Consider the following 17,353-nt stretch of genomic DNA (forward strand, 5'->3'; position numbering starts at 1 on the left):
TCAAGTGCTCCAAGATCTGATTGAGAAGGACTCTGAGTCAAAGTTTTGGCTATACTTTTATTTACTTCACGTACTATGAACATATACATTACATGCTACAAAAAATAAAAAAGGACTTTTAACTGTCAAGAAAGTGGATAGTGTTATAATACAATGGCACATGTTCATATTTTTCTTCAAACAGGTTTGGTTAGAATCCTTCCCCAAAACCATTAACAAAAAGGAAGTGTTTTACTCTTAAAGATGATTAGAAATATTTGCATTATTAACAAATACAATTCAAACAGATTAACAAGATTTAACCAGGTCATATATTAGTAAAAAGGCTGGGGCTTACCAAAATGAAATATATATTAAAAAACCATAGCAGCCAGTTGTACTTTTTAGTGTGATATAACGTGTAAATGCACCAGAAGAACACAGTGTAATTGAGCATTCTGCTTTCATGGTGTATTTCTAGAAATGATTATTCTAGTTCTAACACCTGCCTATGCACAAGAGACCAAAACCACAGCCAAGGAAGAGACAAAAGATTGTGACCAACATTCTGAGCAATGATTTTTTTGCACGCATCGGGGAGAAGGGAGGGAACAAATAGAAGAGGATAAACAAAGGCCACAAAAGGATTTCATCTACATGTTCATGAACATAGGTTCTACCTATTTGCCTTGAAGAGCCTGACAAGTTGAAATGTCTATTTTGCCAAATTCACACTCCTTTCTATCATCTATGAAACAAAATCACATTTCAGCTTAGAACTGAAGAGTGGAAAACAATTGTATTAATGTATCAGTCAGCTAAAAAACTGCTTGACAAGAACTTGGGATTCTAGTGTAACAGCAGCTATTAAGACTCCTCTAGTTTCTTATTTTGCTCTTTCAAAGTGTACAAATATTCACAATTTATACAGTCTTAACAAAACCACATCTACAAAGTTTGCAAGGTATTTGCTAGTTAATTCAATTCATGTCCTTTGTATTAAAAAGGCAAGGTTTGCATAATAAAACTTCCAGAAAAATGTTCTTAACTCCTGATTGGAAAGGTACAAATATATGGGCTTTCATTAACTGCAGTTGGCAAAAAGACTTCAGAACAATGTCACTCTAAAGACATACAGTTTATTATGTTTTTTTTTCAATACCTGAAGAAAAATATAAGCATATATGGGCAACTGAAAAACTCAGTATTAAGTTTGTTATTTAGAGTGCAGCTATTGAACAAAACCCCCCAAACAGTTACAGTGAATGTCAAGATCAGAGGAAAAATACAAATCGGCCTTAAAAAACCTGATGAGTTACAGAACCTAGAGTTAGTTTCTTAATTTTTTTTCCCCTCAAAGTAGATTTTGTACTAGGCTAGAAGAGCTCCACAATCACTGGCACGTCACCCTAACCAGAATAGCAATCCAAGGTGGAACAGAGCTGCAATTCCTTATTTCCATTCTTACCCCACTGTCCCTGCTGTCAGTTTTTGACAATAATCCTCAGCAGTGCTCATGAGACTGGTGATGGACAAGTGTCATTAACATTAGTCCACAGAATTGATGAGTGCCCATAACCTGAACATTACTCAGACTCGGATTAGTTTTGAAGTAATACAACTAGTACTTAAATAGAACAGAAATATTATAATTTCCAGCATGTTACAGAGTTCTGAGGTAAAGTGTTACCAGTATTGTTGTAGGGTTGGTGCCTTGCAGCAAAGGCCTTTGCAGCACGTGCAACCCATGAGCCATTGGGGTCACACAGGTTTGAAGCAACCAAACCCAACAGTTTCACTTTGATACTATTTAGAAAAACCCTTCTGCATGGATTATACTGTAGTCAAAGTTACAAAATTTAGTTTGATCACCGAGTGCTGTGCTTGGAAAACAACCCAGGGTACAGACAAGGGAGAGTTACTTCAGTGTTTAATTTCAGTTTACAAAACTTACTAAATCCATTCTGATTTATATTAGAGAAAACCAGATAATTAGAAGAACAGACTAAAAAACAACGATCAAGCAGTGCATAATACTGCCTACTCAATGCACTGAATTTCATCATGAGCTAGGAAGCCATATTTACTCTATTATGCCTTTTGAGAATCAATCCAGAAGCACACAATTATTTTCCATTAGTTTATTAAAAATAAAATCCTCATGAATTCACTATCAAATATTTTACAGATGGGAATTAAACTAGAAGAGTCCCCAGAGTGTCTTTAAAATAAAACTAATATTTGGTTTGTCAGTTCACCGTGTTTGACACTGATTTTTACTGTAACAGTATTGTACAACATTGAAGAATTCTGGAAAAATTAAACTAGCCCTACACAATTTAATTTTATTGGAAAGCAGTGTCAATATTTTAGTATATTTAGTGAATCAAACACTGCTTTAAAGCTACGTATTAAAGTGCTACGCACGTATTTTTCAGCACTGATATGGAGGTTTGCACTTCCATAAGCCTTGTATTTGTGGATAAAAGGAGATACTGTGTGTTAATAAAAATCTTAAATTAAAATCAGCTGCTATGTTTGAAGCATCAACAGTACTGAAGAAATCAATCTAGTGTCCACAAGCTTCTAGAATTCTGAGGTTGATTGGATCTGTCATTTACCATGAAAATGGTAAGGATCTGTAAATCATAAGGCTGTCCCCAACGGCCCTTGCTCAGTCTGTGCTGTGCACAGCTAACTGGCCATGCAGAGCACTGCAGAGCCCTTCCAGGACAGAGAACCCAGGATGGAAAAAAACATGGAGAGAGCTCCAGGATAAATTTGTGAAATTTCTATCAAGGTATTGAATTGTCTACGGTTGACGTTCATTGCCTGAGGAAGAAGCAACGTAAGCAATGGGCCCGGAGAGAGCTATAAATGTTCTCTGAACATCTACAGCACTGCTTTCTCCAGCTGCTGCTGCTGGCAAGGTCCAGGCTGCCGTGCACATGGACATAAGCAGGCATTACAACCTATAATCATGGCCTAGTTCTGCCACTGGACACGAGTTATCTACTGTCGTACCCTGAATTCATGACCCTTGCTTAAGGAGTGGTGGTGTTGAGTCCCAGGGGTTTGCAGGTTATCAGAATGCTTATCCAAGCAATACTGCTTGCAGCGTCGGTCCCAGCTTAGCCTTGATGGCATCTGCAATAAAAACAAGTTGAGATTGTTCCCATCTGTAAGAGCAGCTGTTGAGCCACACTCAGCTGAAGTCCTCGTCAGGATTCTGTTGATCCAGCAGACGGACGTGTGTGAATGGAAAGTGACCACGTCTGCCATTACATTCTCCTTCCCACTGACCACTCATGTTAATCTTTGTGACCTTTACCAGCTCACCGACCTGTGGGGTAAGAAATGCACAGGTTACAACACAGAAACATGGGCAGGATGAGCTGCCCCCCCTCCCCTGGTGCACCAGATACACATCTATAAAAAGCAGCTTTAGTCATGACAGTGTCTGAGACACCAGCCTGCCCCCAGTGCCATTCACTCCAACAAAGTATATAAAGAAATGTACCTAGATGAGGTGAGAACTACCCGAACTGAAGAGCCAGCAATCCAAAACCAATCTTTCAAGTGCTCTTGGAACCTGCCATCAGGTGCTATCCTGAGAAATGTGCCTTGCTGGGCTGACAAAGGCCTGCACTCTGCTGGGACTCCATCCACAGCCTCATAAAGCAAGGAAGGCTTGCACCTGGACCAAGTGGACACTAATCTACAAGGTCAACTGCTCCTTAGCTTTGAAATTCCACTTTTCAAGTTCTGGAAAGTGGAGGATCTCTCTCTCTCTCTCTTCACAGATTTTAACAAGTGTATAAGAAGTGCCATAAAGCTGGTCTGTTCTTGCTCTGGGTGTCCACAGTCAGCCACTACCAAAGCATTTTAGTCTTTCCCAGCATGGATTTCTCAGAGAAATAAATCCCTCTAAACCACAGAACTGTTTAGGTTGGAAAAGATCTTTAGGATCATCTTTAGAGTCCAACCATCAACTCGGCACTGCCAAGCCCTGCACTCATGGGAACAGTAAAGATAACTGATGCCCTCTCCCTCTTGCCCAGGAACACATCTCCTGTTCTAATCTCCACCCTACCATAGCCAGCACCACCCCAAAGGCATCCCCTCTCATCCCCCTGTGGCACAGGGACAAACTGCACAGCAGGCAGTTCAAATCAGGACACAAGTCTAAATCTGATCAGTCCCCAACCCTGTTTCATATTTAAGGGTACTTCAATTAAGTGGCACTTGCACAACCCAAGAAGCACAATTTACATGGTAAAGACACTCACTGCAGAGTTAATGAATGCACCACTGAAAAGCTGACTACCCATTTCTACCCCTCTGGAGAATTTTATCAATAATCTGATTTATGAGCAACGTACAACGGTTTTTAGAATCCTTCCCACATCACAGATGGAGGATGCTTTTGGGATAGATACACTCTATTTTCTGTCACTAATACTGTAAATAAACTCTGAAGGTGTGGCCAAAGGCCTCGCTGCATTTCATCCAGAAATGCACTGAATATAGAGTTGTAGTTTACACAGATGCTCATCCCTGTGTTCCAAATCCATCCATCATTATTTGCACTTTGCAAGCAGCTAACAAAGAACAAGGAAAACAATTTCAGATGTTACCAATCTCCATTAACTTTACAGGTTTTAATCACTTGCAATCTTTTGCCAGAACAGCTTTTAACAGTTCATAAATTCAACCCCTTTTATGGACATTTAATTAAGATTCCCATACCTCTCATGATTACTTATCTGGTAATGAGAGGCCCATTGGGACTCTTGCTGCAGCTTTATTTTTGCCTTTTGTAGTCATTAGTAGAGACATTTTAATGAATCATATTTTGAAGAAAATCCTCTTATGTATTAGCTACAGGCAAAAAGGAATCCTTCCTTTGGTACTGAATGCAAGCTTCAGCTCTTCAAGAATTTAATCATGCAGTTTGTTTAATTTTGCTACTGCTAATAACCACTGGGGGGTTGTACCAACAAAAATACTCTGCTGACCAAAACAATACATCAGCTATAATTTAACAAGGATAAGATTCAATGTGACAATACTAGAAGTGGAAAATCTGATCTCCTAATCACAGCCATTACCAGAACAATGTCCCAGATAATTTTTAAACTGCTTCAGACCTGGATGGAATCTACAGATCAGAACAGTGCTTAACCTCCAACCCACTGAGAAGGGAAAAGCACGATTTGCAGTGAAGTTTGCTGTTTTAAGACTGTTGGTATTAGGTATTAAACCCTAATTAGGGTTTATTTTGGATGCCTTACAATAAACTCACCTGCAAAAGGTGGGTTCAACAGAGCAATGAGTTACAGTAGGGGATGCTTGTGGAACTCCCAGAGCATCCTGCAGCTGGGTTTTAGTTTCCAGGGGTGTTTCAGGGTCACTGCAGCCAAGGGACACTCAGTTATGGATCCCCCTTACTATACAGAGCTACACTTGAAAGCTGCATTTCAGTAATGGTTAAGTGAGGAGAGGCCTCTGAGATTATATATCCCTTTTTTGCCAGTAGAGTAATTTCATTTAGCAGACACACTGAAACAATTTTAATTCCCATGTCATTTACATATATATATATATATATATATATATATATATATATATATATGTTAAAAAAAAAAAAAAACTTCTCATCCATTCTTATATATACACACATCTGTCAAAGCAGGACTAACTAAGCAAGCATGGATTTCTTCACAAATGCTGCCTTAATAAAAAGCCTTCATTAATCCTGACTAACTGAAAGATCCTTCAAGGTCTCCTTAAACCTCTGCCTAGTAAACTACAGTTCAACCACTCTCCTGAACACAATACAGACAACCTTTCCAAAAATTACTTATTACCACTGCTGAAGTTTAAAAACCTTTAGGCTAGGAGTGGATGTTGTCTCTGAATTCTCCTCACTTTTAGCATTGATTTAAGGCAACATGAGTCCATGGACCATCATCCCACCAAGCACAGCAGCTCAGGAACAACACTGTACCCTGCTAGAAAGCCACGTTTGTCTCAGTCTTCATCAGGAGTTTTAAAACTAAATATACCCCATATGCTTCAAAGCAAAATTGAAGGTTCAAGTGAAGACTTCTGTATGCTGTGGTTTTATTCCAAGTACTCCTCTTTGGTGAGGTCAAGGTGGCAGAGTTCTGCTACTGTTACAAAGAAAAAAAATAAATCGATCGATCTCAGAGTCATTCACCATACAGATCTTCCCTTTTTCTCCTCTATTTTCTCTTAAAATAGACTAAAACTCCCTGAGCAGGTCCAGTTACATGCAAAATAAATGTCAACTTCTCCTGCTGCATCTTTTTTCCATAATAGAGCACAGACTTTATTAGAACATCACCTGCTCTGATCCTCCTTCCTTGAACTCTTCAAAAGCATGTCAGGCTTAAAATAACAGAGCAGCACAGATATTCTGTTTGCAGTTTGGGCAAAAACTGTTTGATGTTAAGAATCTATTTTTCTAAGAGAAACAGTGGGATCCACCACCTCCCCATGAATATTGCCAGATTTAAGGATAAGAATTTTCATTTGGAAAGAATCCCACTTGCTGTATTTATAAAGAGGTCTGGGCAAAAATGGCCTCAAAAGATTTACATAATGCTCTCTACTAAGTTATCTAAGAAAGAGATCTCTAAATAAACAGAGAAGGAACACCATGAAGTGAAAGGGAACGTGGAAAAAGGAGACAACGAGAAACAGCACTCTGATAGACAGGATGGAGAACTTGGGAGAAAATGAAGTGCATATTGCTTTTTTTCCTGTACAGACATTGAAAGCAACTCAGTAACATTGTGATTGGAAGTGATAAAAGCTGCAAAGCTTTGAAGGCCACTAGAAGCAGTGATAAATGGCTCATTTTTTTAAATTAAATGTTTGCAATATTACAGAATAAAGAACCACCACTGCTATTGCATTTCTTAAAGGGAGAGCAAGACAAGAAATAACAGCCTAACCAAGAGAGCTGAGGTGTCAACTGATAAATATTTAAGTGGTTTTAAGAGGCCTACAAAGGCCATTTCTGGCCACCAGAAATCTCCTGTGGTCACACAGCCAAGCTGAGCTGACACTTCTCAGCTGCTCCTCCCAAACTCTTCAGCTGCTCAGCCTTTCCCATCACTTAGTAAAAGACTCTAGAGGTGTAAGGTAGCTCAGAAAGGAGGTGTTACCCACAAAACTACTCTTCCCACACCACAGCACTCTTGCCAGATCATGTGAGTTTTGGTGAAGAGGATTGAAGTAACCTAAGATCAGCCCTGGCACTCACAAGCTGTTCTTCAGCGTGGAAAGCATTTCCTTTCACTCTAAGTTGCTTATGGCCTGGATTAGCAGCATTTCCTCACTCTCCCTATTTCACTCCATGCTCCCAAATCCTGCACTGGGCAGCAGTGGGGAGTTCTTCAGTGGAATAAAGGGTGAAGTTAAGGATTAACACAATGCAAAATTCAGACAGTATCCAGAGGCTCAAAACCAATCTAACATCTGCTAATTACAACAGCCTGCATTCAGGAATATTCCCAAGCTCTGGGAGACAACTGGGTGGAAATGGTGAGAAAAAGAGGGAAAGAGACAGCATTTTAGCCTTTATGAGAGTTTGAAGGGTAGAAATCCTCACATTTCCCCAAAATCTGATGAGTTTACATAAATCTCTATACCTGCTTCTCAACCCAAAAATATTCAGACCTATAACAGAATGTGTAGCAACTCAGAGTATAATTTCCAACCTACATGGGAAAGATTTCCCATCTGCCAGGCTGTACATCAATTATCCATGTGCAGCATGTGCTGCATCTCCCAGTTCTGTTCCAGACACACCCCTAGAGCTGCCAGATCACTGAAGTCCTGGAGTGCCTTTTGTGCTATGCCCCATTACACAAAGTATTTGAGAGTGGAGAGGAGATGCTCTGACTCAGCACAGAAACTGTTTTTTCCCAAGTACTTAAAATGTTATATAAACAGGAAGTCAATTAGGTATCAGGAAATTCCAGAGCCTCTAGCTCAAAGAAAGCCTAGATTAAAGGCTACAATTTACATATCCTAAGGCAAAGGTCTGCCACAGGGAATACCTGAGTCTCAATTTCCTCAAATGTAACTTGGGGGAGAACTATCTGATATGGAGAGATAGAGCACTCCAGTCACCTTTTTGACAGAAAAAAAGACAAATCAAAAAGGGCCTGTGCAATCACTTGATCCTGGCAGGAAGTGAATCAACCTGGGGAAAACTTTGCAAACCCTACTCCATCAATCACTGATTTATACCAGACCTAACAAATTGTGGTGTAAATTGTAAAATGCTCCTCCCTCAAACCTAAACCCAAAGTGATCTGCTTGAGGTGATGTTACAATTAAATTCTGTGTGTGATCATCATCTCAGTCCAGGTAATTTAAAGTGTATCAATGTTTCCACTGATTGCTTTAAAACTGCTGACACACTGGGGAGAAGAAAAATACCCAACACAACACAACACCAACAAACAACCCAGCACACCTCGTACAGATTGTGGTGAGGCACACAACAGCAAACACAGGTTCAGACACACAATTTATGAGCTGCTCCCTCTCCCTCCCTCCCCCCCAAAATAAACATTTCAGAACTGAAAACATGGATGGGGAAACACTTATGTTAGTGATGGTTGACAACAGACACGATACTGGTTCAGTAACCTAATAATAATCAACAATAATCTAATTTACAAGTGACTCAAGTCACTGATGTTATCCATAACTTATTAATCACAACATAAAACCAGTATTACAAAGCTTTTCCCTTTCTCATTCCTCCAAAACTACCACGTGAGCGAAAGGGAAATCCCTTGTACAGATCTCTTCCTTCTAAATTTTGCCCATTATGTACCTCCAAAGCCAAGGCTGTCTTGTCGTAGGCATTAGGGACTCGCTTCTGGATAACCCGGGCATAAATAGGGCCATTCTGAAGGTTAGGGAGCGGAGTGTTGATGCTGGGCTGGGCATAGGGCCCTGGCTCCGGCCCACCCAGTGGTTGTGGGTGGGAACTATCCTGGTTACCTCCAATCAGAGTGGGGACTGAAGCAGAGGAAGGTCTATACTTCTCGACGTAAGGAACGGGTATCATTCCCCTCTTCCCTTCGCTGTCTTCTGCGTTCCACCACTGCTCTTCAGGCTTATCCCGGATTCTCAGTATGTCTCCTTTCTTAAAGGGCAGATCTTCCTCATCATTGCCATTAAAGTCAAAGAGAGCCCGCACGTACTCGGCCTCCTCCTGCCTGAGGATCACCCCGCTGTTCTGCCTCGAGCGGGAAACCGGCTCTATCAAGGTCGTAGTGTCCAAATAGTGTATTTTGTAGAATTCCAGTAAAGATGGCAAAGAATCAAACTCTTGGTCACCTATTCGAAATCTGGTGGGATTCGACCCTGAAAAGAGAAAGCAACGTGTCAAAGAGAGCATTAAAACTAGAATTCAAACATCTGAAATATCAAAGTATTTCAACATCGAATTTGATCACCTTGACATCATATTCAGCTTTTCTGAGCATTTTCAATCAAAGGCAGCACTATCATGATCATGAGTACAGGTTTTTTTTTAAAGATTTTGTCAAGGAAGGAAAAGATAAATTCTTTGGCACCGTCAAACTTCCCGAATTAGGATAAAAATATCTTTGTTTCTTTCAATATTATATGGACCCAACAGATGAAAATGTTCAGTACATCAGGGTTTCTCAGGAGCCTGTGGAATTCTCCTGTTTTATACTCTAAATATAGGAAGTAAACTTTGGTACCATTTCAAGGAAATTATTTTTTAAAACTCTCTTCTGCTGTTCAGATCTATTTCTGAAGAACAACACTGCAATGATGGTCCTTTACCTTCTGTAACATCTTGGGTTAAAGGCATGGACACTACAGAAAATCCTTTGCACAGCAGCAAACAAGTGATGTCAATGAGCAAATAAGTTATTTTTCATTTTGATAAAAGGTACCAGTAAAGAAAATTATCTCCATTCTAAGCAATGCAAAGCAACAACATATATTTTCATAACAAGTATGACTCAGCCTTTTAATCTCAAGTCTTGCAGCTTCTTTGCCACATTTGTCAGATGGAGCCTAAGCTATAAACCCAAACCTCAAAGATATTGGAATACAGATGATGTTCACATCCAAGCCTTTACAAGCATCAAAGTGCAGAATATCCATTTCCAATCTGTGTGATCTGCTTTTCTTTCTTTTTTTTTTTTTTTCCCATTTTATGTTCTTCAAGCTCAGCTGGGGGAAAACACACACACATGATGTTCTATTTCCACCCTGCCCTGTGCCATCAATTATGGGAAAGAACTGGGGAAGGCTGGGGGAAGGGAGTGCAGATGAAAAGATTTCTACTTTAATGAGTAACTCTTTTAGCAAGAAAGAGATGCTTACTTTGCAAGACTGTTTTCTCTGCAGGGAATATCTAACAGTCCCAAGCCTTAACTCTGGAGTACAAAGCTAGCAGAATCCTTCAAGCTGTCACTGATCCAAAACTCCCTGCAAAGTAGCACTGTCAGCATGGAAAGCTAATGTTACAACAAGTTCTTTCAGGAGAGCAGAAAGGGGTTCTAACAGAGAAAAGGGCAGATTCAATAAGATCAACACAGACAAACACCCGAGAAATGAGTTCTGAAGGATCCTGAAGGAACTGCAGCATCAGTGGAGCTGGTTAAGGGAAATTCGAAGGAGCAGAACTAAGTCTTTGGAAAATGCACATTTGCATGCTTTAACAGCCCTGAAAGACCCTCAAAAGAAATGAATACAAACACAGTGAGCCAAAACCCAAGAGTAACAGCCTCAAAAAAAGTGCAAAAAACTCTGCAAACTGGCATCACCAAGAGATAAAGGAAGTTAATGGAATTATCAGTGACAAAGGCCAGCCCAGCATGGCAAGAGAATCAAGAGTCCATCATATTCTCCCAAAGTGTAGTGCTGGGAGGATGCAAAACCCCCTCAACTTTCATTGCTGAGATGTAACTTACAGCTCCAGACCTGGGATTTCATCCCAGTGGCACTGTCAGCTCTGTGGGCTCACAGGAGATGAATTCTGGCTGGACAGGCAGCATGTCTACAGCACTACAGAAAAGCTCAGTGTAAAACAGGATCTGGGAATGCTGCACCTCCATTACAGCTACAAGTGGGAAACACATCAAGTTTCAGACCTGAAAAAGCTGGTAACAGAAACATAAGCAAATATCTAGCACTATTTTAGCTGTGAACCTTTAAGGATCAAGGCTTGACATTTGAGTAAAAAGAAAAAGTCATGGGAAGTTTAAGAGCAGGGCAGCAAAGCTCTTTGCAGCCATATGGAGAAGACTGAATCTCAGGGAATTCACTGACATGGAACTTATTTCTGTGACAGAAATAGAGCCTGAAACACCAATTTACCTCAGTGAAACCTGCTACAAGCTGACTCAGCCAGGGGGCTGAGCTCTATCTCAGCAATGTAGGGATTCACAGAAAAATCTTCCCAGGTCACAGGGAATAAGCAGTTCATCAATAACATTCATCAGCCTGGTCAATCTTCAATCTTCATCAGGGTGAAGAAGGCATTTTGGAGTGTCTTTTTTTTTTTTTTTTTTTTTCCTTTGGAACAGGCTCACCCTCTTGAATTAATGCACAATAGCCTGAGGGACCTGCCAAGTGTACCTGAATACAAGTTGGACTTTAAGAAGAAAAGTCCTCTGGAACATTATGTACAGGGAAGGAGTGACAGAAAATCACTGTACTGTATCCAGGAAAATCAGGTCCTAGGAGGTGCCTTGCACAGCTGAACAACAGAGGACACAGACCCTCCAAATTCTGGAATCAGAAAGATCAATGCACTGCTTGAAAGGACAGAGATATTACTCTCACAAAGACCACACTGCCAGAAACCACATGCACTTCTGATGCTTTTCTTTAACAAAAATGTAAGGCAGCTACAGAAATCTAAAAATCTAGAACAAGAAATCTACCAATTTAATCGAAATTAATCATCAATTAATATAAAGGCAGTGACCTCATAATTGTCTGGAGAATTTAAATAGGAGACTCCTAAAATTTAGCTAGAATAGGCATAAAAAGGACAACATAGGACAAAGTCACAGTTTGTAAAATGCAGATTGGAAATAAAATACAATTCCACCTTCCCAAGGAAGTGGGAAACTTTCCATCAGTTTAAGTCTTGTTCAGCTACAATCAACTAAGTGATGTTCACATGCAGTGGAGAAATTATTCCACTCCCTACAGGCTCCCAGGTTTTGTCATTCCCTGGTATAATGAAGTTCAAAGATTAACAGGTTTCAGGCTCAGAGGAATTCTTCAGCCTCTCATTTGAACTGCAACACTGCTCGTATCTGCAGGCCAATGGAATAATTCAGGCAAGACCTAACACAAGAAAAAGTTACAGCAAAAAGGTGAGTGGGGTTTTTTTGGGGAATAAGAGCAGTTTTCCTTCATGATCCTGGGATTTCTCTTGAAGGCACAAGTCTGAGCAGAACAGTGTGCACATCTGAGTGCTCCCAGGAAGAGCACAAGCATGGAAAGGTGAGTCCAGTTCCTGGAGGAACTTTAGTCACTTCCTGTGAAAGTTGGGACACTTGAGAACTGCAAATTCTCTTTCTGCAGCCTGGCACAGCTGAAGAAGAGCTCAGGGAGTACATTCACCACCAGCACTGCTCAGCTGAGCAACATGAACTTTTTGTATGAGAAGCACAAAGGGCTGAGTGTCCTCCTTCCTTACTCCATCTCCACTAACCCAACTCCAGCTACCTCAGGATGCCACAAAACCCCTGCTCTCCAAAAGGTGAGGAAACTGTTAAAATCCAAAGGGTCCCAGAGCTGAGGAAAGTTTCAAACCTGGCTCATGATGCACATTCCCTCCTGTCACAGCCCTCTGACACTGTATCAGCCTGGGAAACAGTGCTGCTGTATGTTTTAAATATTGTACAGAAACTGGGAGATTAGGGCTATAAACCACCCAATATTTATTGATTGGGCAGGCAGTGAAACCACAGAGCAACTTCTCCCTTTCTCAGACATCTCAGGGGGTTTGCATTTCTCTCTTCTCTCCAGTTGTTTGTGTCAATAGGAAGCTCTCTTTATTCCCAATCTTTGGAAAACTTTTCCTTCACAGAGCTAAGGTCTTTACTTTTGCATCTAGTTTATTCTGCAAGGGTGCCTCCCTTTCCCAATTCAGAGTGTGCTCATGGCCAGAAAAGCAGTTCTTATCACACAGGGCAGCAGTGAGATACCCCAGTGATGTAAGCCACTTCCTCCTGGAGCATATGGGAGCTGGGCTCTGAAGGCACAACATTCCAGCCCTTGTGCTTCCCCCACCCCCACAGGGACACCTTCTTTCCTTGTTCTCAAGTACCTCCCTACTCATGCTGAGCTGAGCAAATAAATCCATGAATGAACACCCTATAAAAACATAAAACTCTGTTGAGTGCAAGAGCTCTGAGCACACCAGGAAAACATTCACTCAGGAGTTACAGACTCATTTCTGTAGATCATCAGTGGATAAGAACAGATGTCTAATACAGGCACTTTCTAAAATTACAATTAATTTGCATTTAAATATCTTTTGATCTCAATATAAAAATGAGAAAAAAAAACCAACCAAGTATCAGAGTTCAACCACTCTGCTCACCCATCCCTAAAACCACTTCATCCAGAGCTGAGTGTGGGTATCATTCTGTGAGGATTCTGTCATTCCAGGAAGTTCAGTCACAATTGCAACAATTTAGAAGCAGTGAATTCAGAAATATGTTCTTAAAACTCAAATTGTGTGAAGATCAATTTCTGCATTTTATCTGTCATATTTGCCTGCTTCAGACAGACATATTTAATAACATTATAAAGCTTCTGTCTTTAAAATGCTGCACTTTCAACAGAGAGCATTTCTATCTTTAGGCATTTCAGGCATTTTTTACTGCATATCACACATTTTTACCCCAAGTCCCCATGTCAAATTGCAAACACATGATATATTTCATATTTCCTCTGCTGTCCATCACCATGCTAATGCCTGCATGGAGCACTTTGTCTTGTTTGGCATTTCTTTAGCTATAAGTGTGATACTTCATCACAAATGATCCATTTCCACTGAAAACAGAATGTTTTTCTTTCCCATAATTCAGTGATTTATGCTATTTTTAACATCCTTAAAACATTCCAGGAAGACATAAATTCTGTTCAATTCTTTTTTCTTTGTTATGCTGAAAAAATCACCTGCAAGAAGTTAGAAACTGCAGCATCAGTCAAAAGGTCAATTTAACAAAGAGTTTGCAAGTTTTATACTTTATATATATACTTTAGAAATCAAAGAAAGCATCATGTTTTTGTGACATAGTGATTTTTAGGGAAGCCAAAGCTCCTTATCTCATTCATTCTGTGCATCTCATCCTCTTTTCCCTATCCCTGAGAGCAGCCAGGAATTTCACAGACACTGAGCCCAACAAAAATCAACCCAAGAACCCAACCTGGAATATTCAAATTTCCCACACAGATCTGAGAATCTGCCAAGCAACAAATTGCTAAAATAATTGTACCATACTGAAATATAGTGATTTTGTTTTTTCCTAATGTTTTAGCTTGGCCACAATAAACAAGCAGGGTAACTTGCAAACCTTTACCTCCCTTCACTGCATTAGCTTCTCTACCCAAACACAAAATCATCTTCAATCTTCTGCTAATGCTTTCACCTCCCTTCCACTGCAGAACAACCTCCCACTTATTTTTTTTCTGAAAGAGCACCTTAATTACACTTCAAGTATAATTTAATATACACCTCCCCAGCATCTTCTTTGGTTGGAGTGTGAAGACAGCAGTATCAGCATGGAGGCATGACTTAATTAAAATTACTAAAATCAGCGTGGGAGTGTCTGTAGGGATGCATCACCCCTCCCCAGAACATCCAGGGAATAAATAAAAAGGAGACCAACCAAAACATAATTATACTTTTTCAGATATATTAAGCCTACTGTGCCACCAGCTTACACAGCTCCTCTTTTAAAACACAAGAGAATTACAAGGTACTTCATGATTTTAACCAAAGCCAGCCCACAGAATGCCACAAAATGTTACTGAGCTTAGGATGTAACACAAAAAAAAAGTAAAAAGTCAGGATGGCTGTACTGATGTGATGCCACTGTTCTGCCAGAGATGAGCTGCTCCCCAAAAAACAACTGCCCAGAAGTGACAGACACTGATGGCCCAGTGTTTTTCACTGACTTTGAAATCCAATTAGGTTGGATTCACAACAAACCATCCTGACTGCTTACACCACCAGCCATCCTTGCCAGCAATTCCAGCACCAAACCTCTGTCTGCACACACATGAAACAGGGAACCCACCACATTCTGACCCCCCACAGCAGCATAACTTCCACTTCCAGCTGAATTCAGCCACCTTTCACTTCTACCTGTGGAGCTCTGAACCTGAGTGCACTGTGCAGCTGCAGGAGGTTCCTGGGATAAAAAGGATGAGTTTAGACTTTGCCCATTTTTCCAACCTGAAATGCTTCCCCTGTATGACAGTGCAAACCTACTGGTACTAATTCTGGTTTCTCTAACATTATCTCCTTAGCCAACCACTCTGTGCAGACACTGAAAAATAAAACAAGTCTTGTTACACCTTTCCAATACTGATCTCTTATTCCACCCACAGACCTACACCAGAGTCTCTGTCTACTTTCTGTTAAAGAAATCCACCAAATTTCTTATTACACAGGTTTACTATAATAGAAACTATCCAGTGGCTCCTTGCTGAGATGCCAACCACACATCTACATCATTTAGCAAGGATTAATATCCAAACTCGAGCAGTTCCAGCACCAACTTCACTAATTCCCACAGGAGGGACACCAGTGCCTTTGGACTGCACGTTCTGACACATCCAAGGGTTCTGCACTGCTGGGGTTTAGTTTGACTAAACAACAAAAATGCTGCTTCTCACAGAGCTTCTCCCTCTGGCACAAGCAGCACCTTCTGCTTTTGAAGTGTTACACTTCAACATGGTGTTTTCATTATTACATGTTCACTAATGAGAAATAATATTAAACTTCTCCTTTCAAGGGGGAAGAAACGCAACTTCATATCTGATTTAAAGAAACTATTGCCTTTACATCCCGAAGAGTTCCCACCACTCAAACTCCCCACTGGAACTCAGCCTTGTCGGATGTCACTCTTTGGGGATGACACTTCCACAGAACCATCTCGCGGCGGAGCTGACACGGGCAATCTCCGAATTATCGCTAAGGGCGTTATGAAAACAAAGAGGTGCGCGGCTGGAGCCGCAGGACGCCCAGCTGCAGGAGGCTGAGTTTCGTGTGGCACAGGGCGGCAGGTGCGGACAGACGGCCCCGCTCCGGAGCGCGGCTCAACTCCGGCACAAAGCGCCTGCAAACACCGCCCGGCGGAGCCGCCCCGCCGCCCTGCCCGGGGCTGCGGGCACCGCCGGCCCTGCGGGTCACTCACCCGGGGCCCCGGGGCCCTCGCTGCCGGCCCGCCGGGCTCCCGCCGGCCCCAGGCTGTTGACGATGTAGTGCGAGACGCGGGAGCTCTCGGACACGGACAGCACGAAGTCGCCGGGGATGGTGCCCGAGTCGCGCACCAGGAAGGTGCCGTGGCGCTGCCCGTGCAGCAGCGATACGGCCTCGGCGCGGCTCAGCCGCCCCCAGTACCAGCTCGCCCGGTCCTCGGAGTCGAACTGCCCGGCCATGGGGGCCGCGCTCCTCCCCCGCCCGCGGCCGACGCCGCCGCCGCCGCCCGCGGAGCCGCTCAAAATGGCGGCCCCGGCCTGACCTCACCTACCGGACGTGACCGCACGCGGGGATGCGTGACGTCATCTCTCCGCGCGGGGCGGGTGTGGGGATGGGCTGGCGGGGGGGCGGGGCCATCCCGGGCCGGGAGCAGCGCCGGGATCACCCGGCCCGGCCCAGAGCCCTGTTACCCACACCGGAGTGCCGCGTCCCCCGCTCCTCCAACACCACCAGGCACCGTGACAACACACACCCCTGGGCAGCCCCTTCCGATGTCTCATAACCTTTTCTGGGAAGAAATTCCTCCTGATGTCCAGCCTAAACCTCCCCTGACAAAGCTTGAAGCTGTTTCTCCTTGTGCTGTCCCTTGTTCCCTGGGAGCAGAGCCCGACCCCCACCTGGCTCCAGCCTCCTTTCCAGCAGTTGTGCAGAGCAGAATATCCTCCCTCCTTTTCTCCTGGCTCCCTCTGTCTCTCCTGGCGCTCCAGATCCTTCCCCAGCTCTGTTCCCTTCTCTGGTCGTGCTCCAGCCCCTTGTTGTCCTTCCTGAATTGAGGGAAGCACTTGAATGTGCCCAGCACAGGGGGACAGTCCCTTCCCTGGCCCT

The 17,353-nt window shown here is 42.4% G+C and overlaps 1 protein-coding gene across 4 annotated transcripts; it reads right to left on the bottom strand.

Annotated features, from left to right (window-relative positions):
- Positions 1-37: 37 nt before the first annotated feature.
- Positions 38-16,820, bottom strand: CRK (CRK proto-oncogene, adaptor protein). Of its 4 annotated transcripts, none has more exons than XR_013776660.1 (4): positions 16,464-16,819; positions 8,861-9,396; positions 5,990-6,155; positions 38-3,322 (listed from the first exon to the last, which is right to left on the bottom strand). XR_013776660.1 is itself a non-coding variant. In XM_079325044.1 (3 exons), exons 1-3 carry the CDS (start codon positions 16,705-16,707, stop codon positions 3,315-3,317), a joined length of 618 nt encoding a protein of 205 aa, XP_079181170.1. In that variant the 5' UTR covers positions 16,708-16,819; the 3' UTR covers positions 38-3,314. The 4 variants fall into 4 exon arrangements, 2 of the variants coding, with proteins under 2 accessions (XP_079181170.1, XP_079181169.1); XR_013776661.1 differs by having other exon boundaries at positions 3,200-3,322; positions 9,031-9,396; positions 16,464-16,820; XM_079325044.1 differs by lacking the exon at positions 5,990-6,155 and having other exon boundaries at positions 9,031-9,396.
- Positions 16,821-17,353: the final 533 nt, after the last annotated feature.

This window comes from Erithacus rubecula (assembly GCF_903797595.1).
Source record: "Erithacus rubecula genome assembly, chromosome: 22".
NCBI lineage: Eukaryota > Metazoa > Chordata > Aves > Passeriformes > Muscicapidae > Erithacus > Erithacus rubecula.

What these genes read in the sequence shown, in the direction of transcription:
- CRK (XM_079325043.1), bottom strand. Translation starts at nt 16,707, where the DNA reads ATGGCCGGGCAGTTCGACTCCGAGGACCGGGCGAGCTGGTACTGGGGG. An exon ending in CGAGGGCCCCGGGGCCCCGG is followed by an intron (nt 9,397 to 16,463) that starts GTGAGTGACCCG and finishes TTCTCTTTTCAG; the next exon opens with GGTCGAATCCCACCAGATTT. An exon ending in AGACAGCCTTGGCTTTGGAG is followed by an intron (nt 3,323 to 8,860) that starts GTACATAATGGG and finishes CTTACCCCACAG; the next exon opens with GTCGGTGAGCTGGTAAAGGT.